General features: G+C 42.1%; 1 protein-coding gene across 1 annotated transcript in view; it reads right to left on the bottom strand.

The window, feature by feature from the left end:
* The window catches only part of LOC122789203, a 1,548,683-nt gene that overhangs the window by 1,061,905 nt on the left and 462,671 nt on the right, over nt 1-24,107 (bottom strand). The window contains exon 5 of the mRNA XM_044056474.1: nt 15,784-15,889. Coding sequence (XP_043912409.1) covers nt 15,784-15,889 — 106 coding nt within the window. The remainder of the gene's footprint in view (nt 1-15,783; nt 15,890-24,107) is intronic.

The raw sequence follows: 24,107 nt of genomic DNA, 5'->3' as shown, positions 1-24,107 counted from the left end.
GGTAGATAAATACACAAATTTCACAACCATCACTTTGCTTTTACTTGAAATAAGAATGCATGTCTGGTCTGTAGCTCCATTAGTCTCTTGCTATGCCGCACTAACAGACAATTTAAGTTTGCAACACTTTTCAGTCTTCTGGTTACCTGTGCAAGAGCTTTCTAGAATACCCCTAATGCTGACAAAATAAAGTGCACTGACTTAGCACCTTCTTAATAGTGTACTAAATGTACACAATTTGAAGCTTTGTTCCTTTAGATTTACCGGCCAGAAACTCTGGTGTGCACTAGAACTGAAATGAACTTGGCATTTGGAATTACTGAGACTACTTGAACTGCAAGGGATATCCAACACCATTAGTCATAGTGAGATTTTGTAAGCCAATTCAAATGTGCATCTTGCCTTGTTCTGTAACAGAAATCATACTCCTGCTCCACTCTACTTCTGGGAACCAATGTCTTTCTCTTTGTAGAAAGAGTCAGTGGGACAGCATCAGATGTTATCTGAAATCAATATTCTCCTGGAAAATTTCAAAGTCTGCAAATAAATTGGAAACAGTAATAAAGATATCAATGCTACGGTTCGGCAAATTATATGAGACGTCCTTGTAACTGCTTCTATAAACACCCACAACACAACCTGTTTTACTATCCCTAGCTTTGAACAAGACAAACAATCACAAATTAAATTATGATTGGAAACAAAATCTTAACTACACATTACATTTTTGTCATTCCTAGATTTTATGCCAGTGGCTTTATTCGGTGCTCTGAATAGACTGAAAATGTAGCTGCAGCTCTCTACACTCAAAGCCTTTGAATGCATGTGCTTTAGAAAGACAAAATATTACACTACACACCTGTTTTTATTACTTGCAATTCAACATTTTGCACATACATTCACAGCTAAACCTGCCAAACTCTAGACTGCATTCTTTGTTTCTGAAGCATTTTCAGAATCCAGTAATGCCAAGAACATGAATATCATTTTGAACAAGTATCTTTTCTTTTACAAATCATACATACTTTGTCTACCAGAGTCTAAAAATGCATTAAAAGCAAGACAAATCTTCCTCTCATGCTCATAAAATACAGTTGTGTAAGTTGCACTTACCCATAACAGCAGATGCTTTAATTATTTTCTACTGCAGCAGCCCATAAATGTATCCTGTCAGGTATACAGCAAACTGACAGCTTCCAAAAGCTTCCACCCCCCCACCCCAACCACTCAGACTGCCTACAGGACAAGCCTTTTTGGAAGGAACTTTAAGTAGTTAGATTGAGTAAAAATATTCAGGAGTTTCTTGAACCTAACAAAAAAGGGAAATTCATTATGAACTTAAAGATACAAACAAATCTAAACTTTATATCCCACACTAGATGAAGGGTGGGTATGGATACCGCAGTGGTGAAAAGCACTGTTGAGGGCAACTGGACCTTACAAAATTGTATTATGCTAATCATTCGTACTGCTACAACAGCCTATGGGTGGAATACCATAGCTTATCCAACCTGGGAAGAAAAAGGGTAAGGGTCCAAGGGCTGTTGGAGAAAGGTCCCAGCAAAGCCTGCTCTGGGACCAAGGAAAGGAATACAGTATGTGGTGATTTGTAAATGTATGACAAGAGGACCAGGTTGCTGCCTCTAGAATGCAGATAGTGTCCACCCCCTTCCAGCATGACAACATAGAAGCTATGTAATATGCTTTAACACTGCCTGGAATCATTTTGTAATGTGAGTAACCGAATACAATAGCACAGGACAGCCACCTAGAAAGAGTCTGTTTAGACACAGGTTAACGCTTAGTCCCACAACAGGAAATAAATAGCTGGTTAGCGTTCCTGAAAGACTTGGTTCTGTTACTATAGTACCAGAGCTGCCTATGCACATCCACAGTACAAAGAATATTCTCTCACTTGTTTTTAGGATCTGGATGGAAAACGGGGAGATTGATGGATTTATTCAACATGAACTCACACACTAACCCTATCCCTATGAAATATCTGATAGGGTTCTCACACCATGAGGGACTACAACTCAAGATACTATTCTTGCAGATGTCAGAATGAGAAGAGCAGTTTTCCAAGTGACACCCCTCAAATCAGCCAGGCAGGTAGGTTCAAAGGGTGACAGTATTTCTCCAGCACAAAACTGAGATCCCACGGAGGTGGAACCCGTTTATGAGGAGGTCTCAGGTGTGGAACTCCTTCAGAAACTTTCACTGTAAACAGAGAGGAATGACGGGATCCATGGGCTGGCATGACATGTGGACACGGCCACAAAATAAACATTTAATGAGGAATATGAAAGGCCACAGGATGGTAACTTACAAATACCTGAGCACCAGTAGTGCAAAATCCCTTACTGACACCTGTTTACTGGCTGGGAACCAATTTGAAAATAGCTTCCATTTGCCAATACAGGATTTTCTAGTAGCAAGCTTTCCTGCCTCCTTCAGTAACAGCTACATATCCTCATGAAAAAGGTGCCTTAAAGGAATCAAAATTAAATCATCCAGGCAATCAGTTGAAGCCGTTTGAGATTGGGTTGCATCAAACTCCGTTTCCGCTGTGTGTATGTGTAAATCCAGTTTGTTAGGAAGTTTGTGGTGATCTGCCCGTGGCTGACTCCATAAGAAGAGAGAACCAATTTTGCCTGGGTCAGAAGGCAGTCACCACAATCACTTTTAGAATCTTTCCGAATCCTCAGAATTACATCCTCAACCACTGGAATAACAGCATTTATTCTCCACGCCTGCCTGCAAGGAATCCTGTAGAAGAATTTATTTAGCTGTCTGTTTTGAAATGAGACAGGAACAAATCTATCAGAGGTGTTCCCCATATCTGGGTTAGTTTCGGGAAGGCTTACAAACCCAGAAGAAAAATACATTACTGCAGAGACTTCAATCTGCGGTTCCAGCAGGAATCAAATTAAAAAAAAACACCTCAAAATCTATTTAAACATTTGGTTTTAGTGCTTTCATTTTAATAAATGCAAAACTTCTTCAGATAAAACAGTAAAAATCCAAACACATGAAATGTAAAGCTATACACTCCTATTAAATTATTTACCCCACAGTTTAAATTACACAGTGTTGCATATGTATTAATTGAAAAAAAATGTCACCTAAACTGTGTAGCATAACAAACCATAAACAAATCATGAAATGCACAATAAACTTGTGTCATGAAAGACACAAAGGCATTAAAAACAAAACAAACAAAAAAACAAAACAAAAAAAAAAAACTTGTGCCCAAAATTGTGTTATTACACAACAAAAAGATTCAAAGAAATACTTGTATTCATATAGAGAGCAAAAATATAGTACTAAAGAACTATGAGGAGAACTGAAAAAATGAGAAATACCCTACATTTTTTATTTTATCTTTTAAAAGCATTAAGTTAACTTAAACAACCAATGGGGAGGTGATAGCTATATCCGGGCCAGCTGTTGGCATGGAGATTGAGTTGCCAAAATAGCTCACATTTTTCTAGATACAGCTGCCCCAGACCCCTACATTCATCATGTGTTATTTTTTCAATAATCACAAATTTGTAAAGAGGACCTGGAATGTCTGCAGCATGCTTGGCTAAAGCATTTCTTCCCGCAGTCTTTTAGTTTATATTCAGTTTTACCAATGTAAAATGCTGAATAATTTTGGCACAGAGCAGCATATACAACGCCACTAGTGAGACAGTTAAATGAGCGTTTTAATTTGAAAGGCTGGTTATCAACCTTGAATTCTATACATACCATTATAAACCTGGAAATAGAACAGAAGATGCATTTTGCCAATTTACAATTCTTAGTGGGAAAAACATTCTCAGTACCAAAACATTCTGCTATTTTCTTTAAGTTGCAGCCATGCTTATTCACTATATTTGGTTTGTCACCAACTTTATTCAATATATTTGTGTCCTCCTTGACCAGACCCCAGTTATTCTCCATGTCTCCACTATCCACACTGTATGGAGTAATAAAAGCACCACTGTAACTGAGGTTTGCAAAATGTATGCCCATACTGCCCCCCCCCCCCCCTACTTCGAGTATGGGAGAGAGGGAAAGAGGTGGTTCTACTGTGGAATGCTGAAGAGCAATAATTTGTTGTGCTGGGCTCATCTTGGATAAAAGGCACAAATAAATTCCTCTCACATTTGTTGATGACTTCATACATCAAATCACTGACCAGACTAGACGGATAATCTCTGGCCAGGAACATGGACCGGATGTGTTCACATTTGTCTTCGAATTGTGATACCATACCTGCAGCGCTTACAAACTGACCCTTGACCATTGTATGGTTCTGATGAAAGGTGTGGGGGCTGGAATAGTGTAAACAGGTATTCAAAGAAGTTTTTTTGTGGTGAATTTTAGACATGGATCTTTTTTGTTGGACATCCTTGGTCAAATGTCCAAATACACAAACAAACATTTTGGGACAATCTTATTCATGATTTAACATGCAAGCAGTAAAGATTAGATTATGCAAGAATCTTTAAGAGCACTGATGAACAGTTAAGTGCTATTAAAAATAGGAAAATAAAGCTTATCCCCCTTCCCCCAATTCACAGACCTGGGGGAATCATTTTGGTTCTACCAGTGAAGCTATCTATGCACATATTACTTCATCTAAAACACATCCATGATCTAGGACTCCTGCCTCTAAAGTGCTGCAGCACTTGGGGGAAGCCACTTTAATTGGGAGGGTGGGGGAAGGGACCACTGAAAAGAGAGTTTTTTTTGTTTTTTTTTACCGATTGCCAACTGTAACCATTTGTCTCAGACAATCTGTTACCACAATGAGTGCTATGAGAAAAGGGAAGAGATGCTGCAGCAAGAGAGGAAGGGAAAGTGACTATATTTCTGGCATAGTCATGCAGAGGATGGTACCAGACACATTTTTGGAGAAGCTCACTGTTATCTGACCCCTCCTAATATTTCTTTTTAGGTGTCTGCCAGTTTGCAGTTGCCACTGCCTTCTTGTTTTGTCTTTTAAAAGGAGAAGATTTGGAAGGAAAAGAACCAGGGAACCTGAAAATTCCTACAAATGCCATACATTAACTTACCCCTTTCATCCTACTGTCTGAGGACATGCATGGCAGAAGGCTGAAATAAAACTCCTTGTCAAGGGGGGGGGGGTCAAAATTTTAGACAAATTCATCAGAAAATTTGATTCCCAGACAATTCTTACGACTGTGGCTCAAGCAGAAGCCCTAGAAATAATCTCAGTACAAGCGTACACACTTTTAAAAGCATGTTTAGATACTTGGGACAGGTTAAATGTAGTCCGATTCAAATAAGACCAATCTTCAGGAGGTTCTGAAGAAAACTCCCTCAAACTATTTCCATATTTTAGCATAAGCCACCATGTATAATAGTCTTGAGGGAGTATTCTAAAGGCTAAAGTAGAAGAGTCACTTACCCATTCTGTCTAGAAGTCCTCTGGAACTGGGTTAGGAATAGCAAGGAGCAGAAGGAGAGGTGGCTGCAGGATCAGCTAACCTCTATTATTAGGGAGAGAGAGAGAGAGAGAGAAAGACATTCATAGAGACAGACAACACGGTTTATCTGCCTTCTTTAGCACTGATGGATGGAAATTAGGAAAACTGCAGGGGACATTAAAACACCCCCCAGGGCTAGCAGAATAAGAATAAGGGGGCAGTATGATGGGCTTCTTGTTCTAATAAATCATGGAATCTGTCTATTTCAAAGGTAACATTCACCAGTTCCCATAAAAACATACCCTTAAGCATAGAGACACAGTCTTAGAGATGAATATTTGTATGAATATGAATATTTGTCTCAACGTCCAAAGAATCAGAGTCCTGGGCTGAACTCTCTGAAGATAAAACCCTATTTCTGACCACAGTGCATCCTCATTGTTGAGAGAGGAAGAATAAGGTAGACAAGGAGGAACTTGGTACCAAGTACTGACCATCTGCAACAAACTTCTGGCAGAAGTAAGAATTTCAATGTTTTACAAGCATATATTAATTCTCTAGGTTATCACAATGATTAATTTAGTTTATTTTTACATGGAAGATCCTTGGAGGAAGACAGACTAAGAAAAGGTATATCCAGAGCAAGAGGTCTCTTTCCTTGATCACCCAGTGAAGACCCTTTCTGGAGGTGTCCCATACATAAAATGGATTGTTCTCTCATACCCACATTGGACACTGGAACAGCCAAAGAGAATGCATCTGACCCCCAGTTTACACAGACTAGCAAAGCTACACCAGAGGGATTCAATGAAGCCAGTAAGTGGTCTGAGGAACCAGTAATGGCCACTGGAAAAAGTCACCCATCATCGGCTGAGGCACTGACTAAACCTACACTAAAGGCAAGGTGATGTGCTGTCTTTTCTTTTTAGGTGCATTGGGACCAGCAGGAAAGTACAGTTTTGTACCTACCATAAATGTAGATGTCCGATAGGAATGCATCTGCAGTCCTTACAAATGGGTTGTCCTGTCGTCAGGCAGCCCCTCGGTCGGCCGGATTCCAAAGTCTGGGTCTGGCTTCGGCTGGTGTCGCGCTTCACCCGACGTCATAGCTGCAGTTCTTCGGGTATAAAGGCATCAGCCGATGCCATTTTCCTCAGTGTTTTTTGCCCCAGATGCCAGGTGCCCTCTTGTACGGCTAAATTTGGATAAATGCCAATGTTTCCAATAGTAGAGAGCAAACATATAAAATAAGCATGTATGTACATATATACAAACAAATACACCATAATAGATCCCCCCCCCCAAGCTAGCTGAAGGATGGCAAATACCCTAGGAGTACCACAGAGGGGAAGGTGGGTGGGTAATCCTGACTGCAGATGCATTCCTATCGGACATCTACATTTATGGTAGGTACAAAACTGTACTATGTCCTTCAAGGATGCATCTGCAGTCCTTACAAATGGGTAGAATACCATAGCTAAACTAGGGGAGGAGGAAAAAAGGTGAGATTATGGTGTAGTTAGGATCCCTTGCAAAACAGCAGTGGCAAAACCTGCTCGGGATCTAGAGTATAAAGGTAAATTGTAATGCTTGGCAAATGTATGCACGGAGGTCCAAGTAGCAGCCTCTATAATGTCCTTGGTAGCCACTCCTCGTAAGAAAGCTGTGGTAGTGGCTGTAGCCCTTGTGGAGTGAGGCCTGATGTTCTCTTCAGTTTTCTTTCCATGGTAGGAGTAACAAAATCTAATGCAATTTCCTATCCATTTGGAGATTGTCTGTTTTGAAATTGGTTTTCCTTCCTTTCCTGTTGCATATGCTACCAGCAGCTGGTCAGTTTTTCTATTGGACTTGGTCCTGTCCAGGTAGTAGCGTAATTGTCTGTGTACTTCCAAGGTATGCAACAGTCTTTCTCCCCTGTTCTGTGGGTTGGGGAAGAATGTAGGTAGGTGGATAGCCTGATTTAAAGACACTCTGGATACCACCTTAGGCATAAATGTAGGATTTGTTCTCATAGACACTCTGTCTTGATGGAAGATCAGGAAGGGTTGCACTGCCATTAATGCCTGCAGTTCAGAGACCCTTCTTGCTGAGGTGATTGCTAGCAGTAAAGCAGTCTTCCAGGATAAGTATTGTAATTCTGCTGTTGCTGCTGGTTCGAAAGGGGGAAGTGTCAATTTTTCTAGCACAAAGTTCAAGTCCCATGCTGGCAATGGTGGTTTCCTGGGAGGTTTTACATTTTTAATTCCTCTCAGAAATTTCCTGAGCAGAGGATGTGAGAAGACAGGAGGATCCAAGCTGTATTCTGCTGAAATAGCTGATGCATGTATCTTGATGGAAGAATAGGACAGGCCTGTATGGAAGAGCTCCGCCAAGTACTCCAGGATGTTGGCTATGTTTACCAGTGCCACATCTTCTCCCTTTGCAGTACTCCAAATGAGATATCTTTTCCATTTTGCTGCATAATTCTTTCTTGTTGAAGGTCTACGAGCCTCAAGGATTATGTCTTTAACCCTTTGGGATAAATTTGGGTTAATTGTTCTTATGTAATGTTCCAGGCAGTTAGCTGCAGAGTTTTCAGGTTTGGATGCAGGATGTTGTAGTTGTTCTGTGTTAACAGTAATGGGATCAGGGGTAGTGCCCATATTTGTTCCCGAGACATGCTCCTCAGCAATGGGTACCAATGTTGCCTTGGCCAGTCTGGAGCTATCAGAATGATCCTTGGACGTTCCTCTTTGATCTTCAAAAGCACCTTGTGCATCAAAGGAAGTGGTGGGAATGCGTATGCTGTCAGGTTTTTCCAACTGAAAGATAGGGAGTCCACCTTCCAAGCAAGTGGGTGGTACGCCCTTGTGCAGAATTTCTTTAGCTGATGATTGAGTGGGGATGCAAATAAGTCTATTTGTGGTAATCCCCATTCTCTTGTGATGGCTTTGAAGATGTCCGGATGCAGCATCCATTCGTGGGCATCCGTGGTAGTTCTGCTTAATATGTCTGCTAGAATGTTTTCTTTTCCCAGAACAAAAATTGCTTGTAACTGTATGTTGTAGCTCAGAGCCACATTTCATAGGTCCAGTGCCAGCCGGCATAGAGGGTATGAATGTGTGCCTCCCTGTTTGTTGATGTACCACATAACTGTGGTGTTGTCTGTCCTTATCATCAACTGACCTTCTTGGAGAAATGGTCTGAATGACTGGATTGCCAATTTTACTGCCAGCATTTCCTTTAGATTTATGTGCAGGCGCAGCTGGTCTCGAGTCCATAAGCCTTGTATGCACTTGTCCAGCATGTGTGCCCCCCAACCGAGGTCTGAGGCATCTGTCGTGATGGTTTGGCTTGGTTGACTGTTGCAGAAGGGCAATCCTGTGTTTGATTGACAGGCCTGAGCCCACCATAGGAACTCTTGCTTCAGGCATGGGATTATTGGAATTTTGGTTTCTAGGCTGTGCTTGTGTTGAGACCACAAATTCTTTAGGTACCACTGTAGCTTTCTCATATGCAGTCTGGCATGAGGGACCAGAATTATGCAGGATGCCATGAAGCCTAGGGCTTGCAGTACTTTTGCAGTTAGATGGTTCTGCTTTGTTAATGCCAAGAAGTAGAGAGGTAGTTGCTCTTTCTTTTCTGCAGTTAGGAATGCCATTTGTTTTGATGTGTCCAGCTCCGCACCCAGAAAGGTTATTCTTTGGGATGGAATCAGCCTTGACTTTTTTATATTGACTGTATATCCCAGGGCTTGCAGCAGGTAAATGACTCTTTGTAAGTCTTCTGTTAGCTTGCTTTTGTTGTCCGCTTGTATCAGGCAGTCGTCCAGGTAGGGGTAAATTTGGATTCCCTGAAGTCTGCAATGAGCAATTACTGATGCCAGGCATTTCGTGAACACTCTGGGCGCAGTAGATAAGCCAAAGGGCAATGCTGAGAATTGATAATGCTCTGATCCTGCAAGAAATCTGAGGTATCTTCTGCAATTTGGTCGTATGGGGACGTGCAGGTATGCCTCCTTGAGATCTAGAGTTACCAGCCAAGACTCCTTGCCCAGCATGGGAAGAAGCTGCTGTAGGGTCAGCATTTTGAATTTTGGAACAATGAGGAATGTGTTTAAAGCGGACAGGTCGAGAATAGGCCTCCATTTGCTCTCTTTTCTTGGCACCAGGAAGAGTCTGGAGTAAAATCCCTTTCCTTGTTCCATAGATGGTACCTTTTCCACAGCTCTCATTCTTAATAATTGAGATATTTGCTTTAGAGCTTCTGCCCTTTGAGTAGGTGGTAGGTTTGGCATTCTTCTCTTTCTTGGTAGAGTATGGAAATGGAACCTGTAACCTTGGTCTATAGTTTGCAAAATCCATTTTTCTCTTGTGATGCAATGCCAGTTCGTTGAAAATAAGGTTAGCTTTCCGCCTAAGGGTGCTTCCAGTTGTTCCCTGGTAGGCGGTGCCACAGCCAAGTCACTGTGATTGTGTTGTTGTAGTGGTGGTGGCTGCGTCTGTGCCTCGCTGGTTGTTACCTTGCCACTGGCATCCCCTGTAGTCACCCCTGGATTGGTTTCTGCCTCCAACGCCTATTCCTGCCTCTCTGTGCCTTAGAGGAGTCCGGAAAGGACCAATTCTTGGAGGGCCAGTTCCTGCTAAACCTTGGAGGTTGAACCTGTAAGAAATCTTTCACTGTTTGTACAGATTTCGCCTTCTCTTCCATCTTTTTTAGTACCTGCTGTGCAGGGGAACCAAATAAATTGACTTTGTCCATGGGTGCATCTAAAAGCTTTGATTTGACATGGTCTGGTAATGCCTGTTCTTTCAACCATGCATGTCTCCTGATAACTGTGCCAGTCATGGCTGATCTAAAGGAAGCCTCCAGTGCATCATAGCCACATTTTAAAGAATGGTTACTAACCTGCTGTATGTTATGTACCATTTCCTGAACATATTTCTTATATAAAGATTCTTCAGAGGACAGCTTTTTAGTTAACTGGTCTAGCATAAACTCTTGATATTGAATCATGTGAAATTGGCAGTTCAAAGCCCTAGCTGACAAAGTAGCAGAGGTGTAAACTTTTTTACCCCATCTCTCTAAGGACCTGGATTCCCTTTCAGAGGGGAGGGGGTTTTTAGCAGATGTAGTTGCTACAGCTTTAGGGCCCTGGGAGATAGTCTCTGGATCTGCAAAAGGAGCCTTGTATAGATGGTGATGAGTGTCCGGGACCCTGTAGAACCTATCGGGCTTAGCAGGGGCTGGAGGTAATGAATCAGGAGCAGTGCAAGCATCATTAAATGCATCATCTACAACAGAGAGAACTGGAGGTATAGCTAAAGGCCTATGCTGTGGCAAATGTAGAAAGGTTCTAAGCCTTTTTCTGGAGTCTGAGAAATCTTGGCCCTGCCACTGAAATTGTTCCCTCATAGCATGCAAGGTTTCCCCAAAGGAAAATTCCTCAGGTGGAGAGGCTGAAGGAATGGACTCTTCAGCATCAGAGTCTTCGTAAGGGGAATAAGGAGCCTCAGGAGGGTCTGTATGTTCTGAGTCATCAGAGGAATCATCTGTGGATACTGGCTCTGGGGGCTCTGTTCTAGGCCTCTTCTCTGGAGGTGGATGAGAGGTTCTGTCTGGATGAGGCTGGGATCCACGAATTAAAGAAATGAGATCCTCAGCCAAAGAAAGCATATGGGAACTGGTGCTGGGCCTGTGAGAGGGGGGCTTGACAGGCACAGATTTTGAAGCTTTAGCTGCTTTAGCCCTGGCAAAGGCCTTAATAGACATGGCTGCAGGAGGCCTAGCAGCTCCACGTGCAGGGGTTGAAATATCCAAGGGAATAGTGTCCGATAATTCCTGAGAAACCACAACTGCAGGTTGGATTTCAGAAGCCAATTCCACCAGGCTAGAAGAGGCCTCGATAGAAGGCATGTTTTCGGCTGGGGGAAGAACCGCTTGCTCGGTTTCAGCCGAAACCGAGACACTCGTGGTTGGCTTAACCGCGGTTTCGGCCGAAACCGTGGACCGCGAGTGTCGGTCCTTTTCCCTGCGTTTTTTGGTTATTTGTGAAGTCGGAGGATCCGACGGCATGATATAAGCAAAATCAGAGCCGAAAAACTGTTCTGCAAATTCCGACCGACGTCTAAGCGTCCGTCGGTTAAAAGAAGCACAGGCTAGACAAGCTGCTACGTCGTGGTCTGGGCCTAAACAAGGTAAGCAGTAAGAGTGGAAATCTTTATGAGGTATTTGTTTCCCACAAGTTAAACAGTTATTCACTTTTTCTGACATCGGCTGAGGCAAGAAAGAGTCCCCAACGGGGTACTTAGCTTTTAGAAGTCTTGAGTAGTATTCGGTATGTAGTAATCTCTGGTTCTGACCGACCGGCACTTGCGAACAGCTTCTGCTTCGGGCTCCACGCGGCAAGAAAGACTGAGGAAAATGGCGTCGGCTGATGCCTTTATACCCGAAGAACTGCAGCTATGACGTCGGGTGAAGCGCGACACCAGCCGAAGCCAGACCCAGACTTTGGAATCCGGCCGACCGAGGGGCTGCCTGACGACAGGACAACCCATTTGTAAGGACTGCAGATGCATCCTTGAAGGACATCAGAGTTAAGTATCCATACTGTAGTTAAGGAAGAAGACAGACTGACAGTAAGCAGGCCTGGAGAGAAAATGGTGGAATGCATTTAGCACACACAAGCAGCATCACTCAACAAGCCCCAAAATTCCAATACAAGTACAAAAGCAGTTCAAAAACTCCCGTTACAAACAGAGCCTTCACAAAAGTGTACTGCTAAATCAAAAGTCTGAGATGCAAGTTGTCACGAAGTGTACACAAGCACTAACAGTTTCTACCACTAAAATAGAGGTTGGTATAATGGTTAAGGTGCTGACCTTACAGACACAAGGTGAATGGTTTTATTCTTACATTGGGTAGCTGGCTAGGCTTAAAATGGCCCACAAGGACAGACAGCCTAGTACTAATCTATGAACCTACGTTATGGGTTTAGGTTTGGCATAATGGTTAAGGTGCCCATTACAAACACAAGGTGCAGGGTTTGATTCTCAAATGGGATAATTAGCTAGGCTTTAAATGGCTCACAAGGGCAGTTAGCCTAGTAGTAATCTATGAACCTATAAAAAGCAATTATAACTAAACCTAATTAATTGGAGAAATAAAACAAAAAAAAATGAAACCCAAGAGCGCAAAACCAAAAGAGCAGTCCTTCAATGCATAACTTCCAACATTACTAAAAAGCCAGTGTTCCTAGAAACATACTGCAATGCTGTCAGAAAACAGATACGATATACAGAATATTCAATAAATACACAAAAAAGTGTGGAAGTTTTCCCCAAAGGGGACTAACTTGTCAAAAAGGAAGACTTAGGCAGACTGTGGTTTCTGAAAATCCTCAGAGTTACATTTGTAAGAGGCAAGAAAAATCTGAAAATTTTCAGTCAGTCACTCTGGCTGCTTATATAGTTCCCTCCACAACGGCTTATCCAACAGGAGCCAGAGTGACGAGTGTGTGTGTGTGTGCGTGTGCGTGTGTGTGCACGCGCATGGGGGGGGTAAAACCTTTTGGAAGCTGTCCAGATCCTGTATCCTTGGCAGGACACACTCGTATGTTATTGCAGCATAGAGAATGATCAACATTTACACTTTCTATAAAAGTATTGCATTTAAGCTGTACAGTCTTTTCTCTGCATCTCATGGTCGTTATTACAATTACAGTGCAATTCTATGTTTTTATCAGATTACATTTTACCTTACACATTATAATTTCTTCAGTTAATTTAAATGCATACTACTAGTTTCATTTGCTCTGCACTCATCTACAGCTTCAGGAAATATAAATTCCAATTCTCTTAATAGACTGACACTTGAATCATCACTTGGTATACCATAACCTATCATCTCTCAATAACAAAGCATGCAAATCCACAAATTTATTGCTAAAATTTATTCTTCAGCTCAGCAGCATACTATCTAAACATCTGTAGGACCATATGCTCAGGCTCGTGAGCATGCACACACTCTGTCGAACACACACATGGGCTCTCATGCAGGCACACACACTCATACTCTCTTGCACACCACACACACGTACACTCTCGCATGCACTGGTACACACTTGCGAGCTTTCACACTGGCGCACACGGTCTCGCACCCTCACTCTCTCGCACACACGCTCTCACACACTTGCTCTCTCCTGCACACATGCGCACGCACTCTTGCACACGCTGCCGCGTGCACTCGTGCATGCACACACTGCCACGCGCATGCACACACTGCTGCATGCATTCACTCTCGCACACACTACTGTGCGCATGCACACACTGTCCAATGCCTGTGTACACTCTCGCGCATGCAGTCTCACACACACATACTCATGCACACACACTCGCTTGTACTCTAGTGCACACACTTGTGCACACTCACTCGCACATACACTCTTCTCACACACACAAATTAAATAAAATGAAAAATGGTAGGTAAAATTTGATTTTTGTCATGCTCACAGCTACTGAACTTTTCATTAATTGCTGCTCTTTTGCATTTCTCCCCTTTAATTTTTTTTAAAAAGCAAAAAGTAATGTGGCACACTGTACACCGTCAGGAGTTTCTGCTAATCCACTTACAGCAAGGAACAAATCAAATATCAGAGTTAAGGCTTTCAGTTTTGTTCTAAACTTTAGCATTTTTTTCCGACAGCAAATTATAATTTTGTCCTCCAAACATGAAGTCTTGAAAGCACATGTATTTCTGAACTTCTGTCACACGCGGCATGTCTGCATTTAATAGGATGATGGGTAAACAAAACAGTCAATCAGGATGTGTGACTAGCGTCAATAAAAAGTATTTAATCTGAAAACTCACTAGACAAGATGACATGCAGCTTACTGTAGCTAAGTCGCTATCACATAAAAATGTACATATCCAGATATTACAAGCCACTGCATTCAATAATGCTCTTTAACAAGCTTTGCGTGACCATCCTGTGTTGCGTTAGGCCTACAATGTGGAGGACACACTTTCCTAAGGTGGAACTTGGAGGTGCACCTACTCACTAGTCATCCACCAAAGCAAAGAACACTTAAAGGCGCTGCAACACCCTGCTAGTTAAAGGAGAGCTCAGCACCTACAGGGACCCAAGCAGCAGCACTGGACTCTTGCTTCATATGACAGTACTATAGCCGAGGCTTGGAAATGTGTGAGGGGACCATCCAAAAGATAACAACAAAAGGAGCTATCCACTGTTATCTTCTTCTTGGTAATCAGACAAGCTAGCCATTTCTATACCTGACATCAGCAAATATCTGCAATGAACCACCAGGACATACAGCAACACTTACATTTTTCCTCTTGCAGGCAATACACACAGAGGTCAGCCGGACTTGGTTAGTTATTTGGTGATATCACAGATGATTTAATGTCAGATACTGAATGTGGGAACTTTGTCAAAATGTGCATCAAGATGGAGGTCAGAGTTATGGGAGATAATATAAAGGAAACAGTAGACAACGGCTTAAGAATTAAAGACTGCATGAGGTCGCTTCATGCAAATGGATCTAGGCATATGCACCCCTAGGAAAAAAAGTACTGAAATGTGATTAATGGAAAGAATGACCGCAAGTTACTAACCCAGCGAGTAGGCCCCAGTGTCCTGATAAAAAATCCACAATTAAAAACGAATTATCAGCTACTTGAGTCCTCAATAAATAATCATGTTTTATAAAGAAAAAACAACTAGAAACACTGGTAATATATTAATCAAGAGCCCAAGAAATCTTTAAAAATTTTAAAAACAAAATGGTTAAGTACTCCTATATTCCCAAGCAGAAAAAACAAACGGCTATCGGTTCTCAGGCCAGGACTAAATTAACAGCACTGTCTGAGCAAAAACAGCTGTGCTGTTTCTTTACACTCCACTCTTGCAAGATCACAGCATCACTGCTTGCAATACTGAAATCCTAAAAGGCAAACAATAAAAAAAAACTTCAGTAATGAAATGCAAGCCGCAGCAGGGAAGCATGCACTGAATGAGACAATCAATCCCAAAGTATGAATGCGTGGTTGGGGGTGGCAAATGTGAAAACAGAGCCATGGCTAGCTGCTTTCTACATTACAAGTACCCATAGCCTGTCCAATGGGTGACAGCAATGGCATCTAGCTAATTCAAGTTAATATTTGATTTGGCATTACTAGCTTGAAATTTTCTGAACATGCTCTTAACTTACTGTGTACTACCAAAGTATAAAACTTAAAAAAAATACAACACTGCTACACACAAAAAAACAGATTTTTGTATCATCCTTCAACTTTTACCTTACCTCAAAGAACTAAGCAGAACTAACTTAAGAGGAACACATACCTTTTGATACTGTTAAAGCTGGTGACCACTGTGACCTTAGGATATCAAGACATATGCTTCCATTGCTGTTTATATTTGGATGATATATCTTTGTTGTGAATGCAACCTAAAATATCAAGAGAGAATTACAAGGCTTATCAACTGAAAAAAATCCATGTGAATCAGCAAACAGCCTTACAACATATTCAAAGAAGTTAATATTTCTACAGCCAGTAATTATATAACAGACTCCTGGATGGATGGCAAGATAAAGGCATGCTAAATATTAACTATCTACAACTATGTCTCTAATGGAAACAGGTAACCTGTAAAAAATAGTTCATCTCCAAGGCCCATGCTTACACTTATCAAGGGTATCAGAAGTTGTCAGATTGGGGTGCAAGGGTAGGCTTAAAAAGGCCCTTGTGGTTGTTAGCCTAGTAAACACCTATGATCTACACAAAATTTGGTTACAGCCCAAGACCAGACTGTAAAATGCTTCATATGGAATAATTTCTACTGCTTTAATGCAGACTGAAACCTGAGAAAATAGTAAGTAAATGAAGTAATAATGAGATGGAAATAAACATATTGAAAAACTGCGACCACCCCATGTGAATTAGTAGCTCCTCCCACCTTTATGCGGTTCATAGCCAATTTCTGACGAGCATCTGTGCCATGCACATAAGCCTTAAAAAAGCAAAGTCTCATCTTTTCCATCAACTTTGGAATCTTCAAAGATGTTTCCTTTTTGTTGCCAGCTTAGCTTCTTCCTTTCTGAGGTGCTACCCTCTGTCATCAAAACCAGGTGCACCTAGGTACCAAGAAGATGAAGATATGGGCAAAGGTCTTCCCCACCCATACTTTGCTGATCAGGAAATCTTAGGTTTAAAATGGGCAGGGACAGAGTATAGCTTTGGTGAGTTTGTTTGGCCCACAGACAGGGACTGAAGGGGACAAGCTACCCCAGAACCTGGCAGTGCCCAAGAGTCACATATTTGGCATACAAGTTAATTGTGCAGCCTCTTTCTGCACAGTATAACTCATAGTCACCAGGTTGGCAAGTGCAAAGTATTATAATGTTGCTAACCACTGTATTTAATGAATGGCATTGATAGTAATGAGTAATTATACCCTCTTTTGTTATTTGCCCGTTTCCTTCTCATTTTTAGGATGACAGACTATCCATTAAACCTTAGCTCATAACACTAATCCATAATCACCAGAGATGCTGAGGAGTGCATCACTGCCCTGTTCCAAACAGGGATTGTCATGGAGCAAGTGGCCTGCTCAAAACTTGTTTCCACTGACTGGATAGTTTTGGGTTTGCCCTGCAGTATGATTCTCCTATGGTACACAGGATATTTTCTTCCTTCACCAGCAATAAATTGAAAAATGATCCCATATTTAGGGATCCAGGAACCTATGTCAACAACGAAATGTCCACTGATCACCACAAATCCAATGCAGTAAGGAATTCCTTTTTCTTTGCACAGTTCACAACTGAAGGCATTGTATCCAGATCCAGGGATACAGTCATTCCACTACACTCAGCACTAATTATGCTAATCATGGAGTATAATGCCCCTTTCACTATGCACCTGTCCAAAACGTTGTCACAATGGAAATGACCACAATACACTTTCTGACTAAAAAAACTCAAGGGCCTAAATTCTAAAAAGTACATAGACCAGTCACAAGACCTTACTCCTCTTCTCAGTATCCTACAGGCTGTGGAGAGGCGACCTCTATTTTACATATACAATTTCCACTTCAACAGATCTCACTCATTCACAACTATTACACATTTGCAAGTCTAATGTTATCATAAATACCCACGTATGGGATCTCTCTCTCTCTTTTCCAAAATAAATCACAAAGAATATAATTTTGATGAACAGTCATCCAATCCACATAAGGCAAAGTACATCTCTTACTCTACTCAAAATTAATTTGGACAAATTAACAGGTAATTGCAAACTCACCCACTAGTTTAGTACCCAGTCTGCCATGTATAGGGGGAACCTATAAAAGTCTGAACATATCTTCGTGTGGCCATCTCTTGGTTATTCATATACAAAAGTTAAAAACTACCACAGGAAAGTAAGGAAAATACACTCCCTGGAAGGACTCCTCACCCTGGATAATGCTGACATCTGCACAATTAATGAGACATGGTTCAAAGCTGTGGAAAGCACTCGAGCAATGCAAAAAGTACAGTTGTGTACACTTACCATAAATGTAGATGCTGGAGTGTATTCACTGTTGCAGTCATCACATTTGGGTTTATCTGCTTGCAGTAGCCCTCAAGTCAGCCTGATTAATAAAGTCCTGGGTCCTGCGTCAGTTGCAGTTCCTTCTTCCGTGACATCAGGTCGTCAGGGGGTATAAAACATGCAGCCGACGCCATTACATCAGTTTTTCTTGCCCCAGATGTCAGGTGCCCCCCTAATGGGAAGCAATTAAATCTATAAATATACATGGTTATACCTCCAACAAAAGAGCAAATACACCAAAAAGCTTTTGAGCATAGTAAAGGAGAGTAGAGGTATAGCCAAAAAGTAGTAAGGGGGGCTGGAGGGAGGGTAACCAGGACTGCAACAGTGAATACACTCCAACATCTACATTTATGTTAAGTGTACACAACTGTACTATGTTCTTCGTGTTTCACTGTTGAAGTCATCACATCTAGGTAGATTCCCAAAGCTAAGGATGGGGAGGAGGAATTTAGATAGCATAAGGCCCTGCAAGACTGCACTGGCAAAGCCAGCTCTGGATTTAGAGAAAATGGCAGATGGTAATGCTTGGTAAAAGTATGTACAGAACTCCAGGTAGCAGCTTCTAGGATGTCCCTGGTAGGGATGCCTCTGAGAAAGGCTGTAGAGGTAGAAGCAGCCCTGATTGAGTGGGGTCTGATCCCCTGTGGGATAGGTTTTCCATGGTGTTTGTAGCAGAAATGAATGCAATGGCCTATCCATTTGGAAATTATTTGATTTGAAATAGCGTTCCCATCTGCCCCTGTAGCAAATGCCACCAGCAGATGGTCAGATTTCCTTTGAGGTTTAGTCCTGTTCAAGTAGAATCTAAGTTGTCTGTGCACATCTAAGGAGTGCAGTATCCGTTCCCCTTTGTTCTGTGGATTAGGAAAGAAGGTTGGCAAATGAATGGACTGATTAAGGGCCCCACTGGATACCACCTTGGGCATGGACGGATTGGTCCTGAGGGACACACTGTCCGCATGAAAGATGATTAAAGGCTCCACTGCTATGAGGGCCTGTAATTCAGATACCCTTCTTGCTGAAGTGATTTCTAAAAGGAAAGCGGTTTTCCAAGAAAGGAATTTTAAAACTGCAGTAGCAGCTGGCTCGAAAGGAGGAAGAGTGAGTTTCTCCAATACAAATTTGAAGTCCCAGGCTGGAGTTGGAAGTCTCCTGGGTGGTCGCAGATTTTTGACCCCTCTGAGGAACTGCTTGAGCAGTGGATGAGAGAAGAGGGGAGGTTCTGTGGTATAATGAGCTGAAATGGCTGAGGCGTGAATCTTGGAGAAGAAAGACAGCCCCCTTGTGAAGCATCTCAGTTAAGTATTGTAAAATCTGAGATAAATTGGGCACTGCTGTGCTCATCCCTTGAGACTGGTGCCAGGCACAGAAACTTTTCCATTTTTCAGCATAAGATTTTCTAGTACTATGCCTCCTTGCCTCAAATGATATCCATCACTGGTTTACTGAGGGATGGCAAAAGGAGAGAGTAATTAGCCAGGCTGCTAGGTTCAGCGTTTGAAGAGGAGGATGCAAAATCTGGTTCTCCTGCTGAGACAATAGCGTAGGAGTCTGAGGCAGGTGCCATGGGGCCAACAGTGACACACTGCGCAAGAGGGGGTACACCAGTGTTGGTGTGGCCAGTCTGGTGCAATCAAAATCGTCCTTGGTTTGTCTTGTTTGATCTTTAGTAGTACTTTGGAGAGCAGAGGCAGAGGAGGGAAGGCATAAGCTGACAGGTTTTACCAGGTAAAGGACAGAGCATCCACTTTCCCAGCTTATTTGTGGGGAGTCCTTGTGCAAAATTTGTCCAACTGATAGTTCTGGGGGAGGCAAACAGGTCTATAATCTGGGATCCCCCATCTGCTTGTCAACATGTTGAAAATCGTGTAAAAAGAAAACCAATAAATAACAAATGACCACCACGGACTCCTTGCTCCAGCAAACACAGGATTCTGATATCCTTAACAGGAAGTATAACAACACAGGTTCCTGAACGCAAAATATATTAAGACAGCGTTTTCGCCGTGTACATAGACACAGCTTCTTCAGAGTGCATAAAACAAGTAGTAAGTGCATAGAAACGATTTTTAAATCATACACAAGGAAGTGATGTCATGGCCAATGAAATAAAGGTGCAAACCATAAAAATAAAACAAAACAACTAGTTATAAAATGCATTTACAAAAAAGTTCAATAAAAGGTTATTTTAAAACCTATAAACTGGTAATAATAAATTAAAAAGTAAATAGTTAATGAACAATAAAAAATCCTGTCAGTTAGAATAACTGAAAATCCTGATATTTTATATATAATAAAAGATGTATGTGTGTGTATGTATATCAAGGTGTTCACATACTTATAAAATGATGTATGATATAATGTAATACAACTGGAGAGTGTCAGTACTACAAAAAAAGGGGGCTACAAGATGTATAATAACCCAGTAAGGAAGAATATTAAATGGCAAAAGAAAAAATTAATTAAAACTACAGGGTAGATGTTAAAAGAGACCTGTATCACCTTAAGTAACTTCTAATTTTTAATACTGAGGAGATGTTACAGTTCTCATTTAATCCTGGGTGTTTAAGTGCACTTTAAAAGAATTAATGGTTGGCCAGATTCCCAAAGTCTGGGTCCGGCGTCGGCTGCTTAACCATGCTCCCTGATGTCAGAGCGCCAGCAGTACAAAGCTGACAGCCGACGCCATCTTCTCCAGTTTTTCTTGCCCCAGATGTCAGGAGTCCCAAAATGAAAAAGGTCCCATAACCTATGCAAATACACCTCAGAAGAATGGTGAAAAAAGGAACTACACAAAAGTAAAAACAAGAGGGGACAGGAGGGAGGGATACCCAGACTGAACAGTGAAGACACTCTAACATCTACATTTATGGTAGATGTACACAACTGTACTAGGTTCATCGTGTTTCACTGTTGCAGTCATGACTGTAGGGTAGAATCCCAAAGCTGAAAGCAAGGGTGGTGGCCAAAGAAGAAGGGGTGGCTAAAAGGCCCTGCAAGACTGCAGAGGCAAAGCCTGCCCTAGACTTAGAGTAGAGAGGTAGATTGTAGTGCTTAGAAAAAGTATGCACTGAACTCCAAGTTGCAGCTTCCAAAATGTCTTTGGTAGGAACTCCCCTGAGAAAGGCCGCAGAAGTGGCAGCAGCCCTGGTGGAATGAGTCCGTATACTCCCTGGGATTTGCTTTCCATGGTGTGAATAACAAAATCTGATTCCATGAGCAATCCATTTAGAAATTGTCTGTTTTGAAATGGCTTTACCTTGGGAACTTGAAGCATAAGAAACAAACAATTGTTCTGATTTTCTGATGCCCTTGGTTCTGTCCAGGTAAAAACGTAGTTGTCTGTGTACATCCAAGGAATGTAAGATCCTTTCCCCTTTATTTTGAGGAGTGGGGAAAAAAGTTGGCAAGTGGATAGTTTGATTTAAAGCCACTTTGGAAACCGCCTTAGGCATGAAGGTAGGATTAGTCCTCAAAGATACCCTGTCTTGATGAAAAATAATATAAGGTTCCACAGCCATAAGAGCTTGTAACTCTGAAACTCTCCTGGCAGAGGTTAGGGCTAACAAGATAGCTGTCTTCCAAGATAAAAACTTGATGTCAGAAGTGGCAGCAGGCTCAAAAGGAGGCAAGGTTAGTTTTTCCAAAACATAGTTGAGATCCCAAGCAGCAATGGGAGGAGATCTAGGAGGTCTTAAGTTCTTAGCTCCTCTGAGAAACTGTCTCATGAGCTGGTGGGAAAAGATGGGAGGGTCTGTATTATAATGAGCAGAAATAGCAGAAGCATGTATCTTAATGGAAGAGAAAAAGAGACCCTTATTTAAGAGATCTGTCAAGTAAAGTAAAATTAAAGTAATGTTAGGAAGAAGAGGATCAGAATCCTGAGCCTGCATTCAGGAACAAAATATTTTCCATTTTCCTGCATAAGCTTTTCTAGTGCTAGGATGTCTGGCTTCTAAAATGACATCCATAACCTGCTTGGGTAGGAAAGAAGAAATCAAAGGCCCTGGATTAACCAAGGCCACCAGGCAGAGAGTTCTGACATGAGTGTGTAGAACCTGACCCTGATGTTGGGAACAGAAGGTTCGGAGACTGAGGTAAAACCCAAGGGGGCTCCAGGCATAGGTTTTTTTAGAGTTGGATATCAAAACTGCCGAGGCCAATTTGGAGCCAGCAAGATTATCATCTTGGGCTGGTCCTGTTTTATCTTCAATAAGACCCGTGGAAGTAGAGGCGGAAAGGCATATCCCGAGAGGTTCCTCCAACTGAATGACAAGGCATCCACTTTCCAAGCTTCTCTGTGGAAAGTCCTGGTGCAAAAATTCTGTAGTTGATTGAGATGGGATGCAAAGAGGTCTATGTGAGGACATCCCCAGACTGCTGTTATCCTGAATAATTTGGTGTCCAGCATCCATTCGTGTGGATCCGAAAGGTTTCTGCTCAGACTGTTTACCAGGAAGTTTTGTTTCCCTGGTAGAAACTGAGCCTGAAGATCCAGATTGCAAGCTAGAGCTGTGTTCCATAGATCCATGGCTAGTCTGCAAAGGGGGTAGGAATGAGATCCCCCTTGCTTATGTACCACATAACTGTGGTGTTGTCTGTCCGTATTAGTAGTTGTCCTGGTTGTAAAAGATTCCTGAAGGCCAATAGAGCTTTCTGAACGGCTAACATTTCCTTTAAATTGATATGCAGGTGCTTCTGATCCTTTTTCCAAAGGCCCTGCAGACAGTTGCTATGAAAATGGGCTCCCCAAGCATAATCCGAGGCATCCGTGATTAAAATCAGAGTGGCAGGCGGCAGGCGGAAGGGTTTCCCTTTGTTTAGAGCACATGCCCTGGACCACCAAAGAAATTCCTTTTGAAGGCAAGGAAGGACGGAGATCAGTATGTCTAAACTGTGGCAATTTTGAGACCATACACTTCTTAGGTACCACTGTATTTTCCATATGTAGTCTTGCATATGGTATGAGAAGGATGCAGGAGGCCATGTAACCCAAAGCCTGCAGGAATTTCCTTGCAGATAGTAGAGTTAAAGTTGCCAGTGTTTTGAAAGTTGAAGCCAGCTGTAATTGTTTTTCGGATGTCAGAAATGCCATCTGGGTTGGGGTGTTTAGAAGAGCACCCAGAAAAGTTATCTGTTGTGATGGTGTCAAATTTGACTTTATGTTTACAGAGAATCCCAGGAACTTGAGGAGGTTCTGTACAAATTCTAGACGCTGGAGTAAGACATCCTTGCTGTCTGCCTGAATTAGACAATCGTCCAGATAAGGGTAAATTTGAATTCCCTTGAGTCTGCAGTAAGCTACTACTGGAGCCAGGCATTTGGTGAAGACCCTGGGCACAGTAGACAATCCAAAGGGAAGCGCAGAGAATTGAAAGTGCCTCGATCCGGCCTTGAACCTGAGGTATTTTCTGCGATCCTGCCTGATGGGAATGTGTAAACATGCCTCCTTTAAATCCAAAGTTACCATCCATGCATCTTCGGACAGCATTGGAAGTAGCTGCTGTAGAGTAAGCATCTTGAATTTTGGAACCTCTAGAAAGGTGTTCAAGACAGACAGATCCAGAATGGGTCCACATGAGTTTTGCTTCCTTGGGACTAGAAAGCGCCTTGAGTAAAAACCTTTTCCCACCTCTGAAAGTGGAACCAGTTCTATGGCATTCATAGCCAAAAGAGCTTCGACCTGGTTTAAGGCCTCCGTCCATTGATGTTTTGGAAGGTCTGGCCATCCGCTTGGCCTTGGCAAGGTATGAAAATGGAATTTGTAACCTCTTAAAACCACATCCAAAACCCACTTGTCTTGGGTTATTTGAGTCCAATTTTGATAAAAAAAAAGAGAGAGTTTTCCTCAGAGAGGGGCTTCCAGGCAAGAAGTTCCTGTAGCCCAACAGAGGGAGTCATTGAGTTTGTTTCCTTTGAGTTTGTGACCTGTCCTCTCCTCCCCTAGGGGTGGAAGCAGTCCACTGTCTTGGTCTATAAGAAGCTTGTGTTTGAGGCCTTCCTCAGGAGCATCTATATCTACCCCTCTGAGGCCTGTCTGAAGTGGGAAAGGACCAATTTTTTTGA

Source organism: Protopterus annectens, chromosome 14.part0, assembly GCF_019279795.1.
Source record: "Protopterus annectens isolate FY-2018-M chromosome 14.part0, PAN1.0, whole genome shotgun sequence".
In the NCBI taxonomy this organism is placed as follows: domain Eukaryota; kingdom Metazoa; phylum Chordata; order Ceratodontiformes; family Protopteridae; genus Protopterus; species Protopterus annectens.
This window is presented reverse-complemented; position numbering and strand designations above follow the sequence as displayed.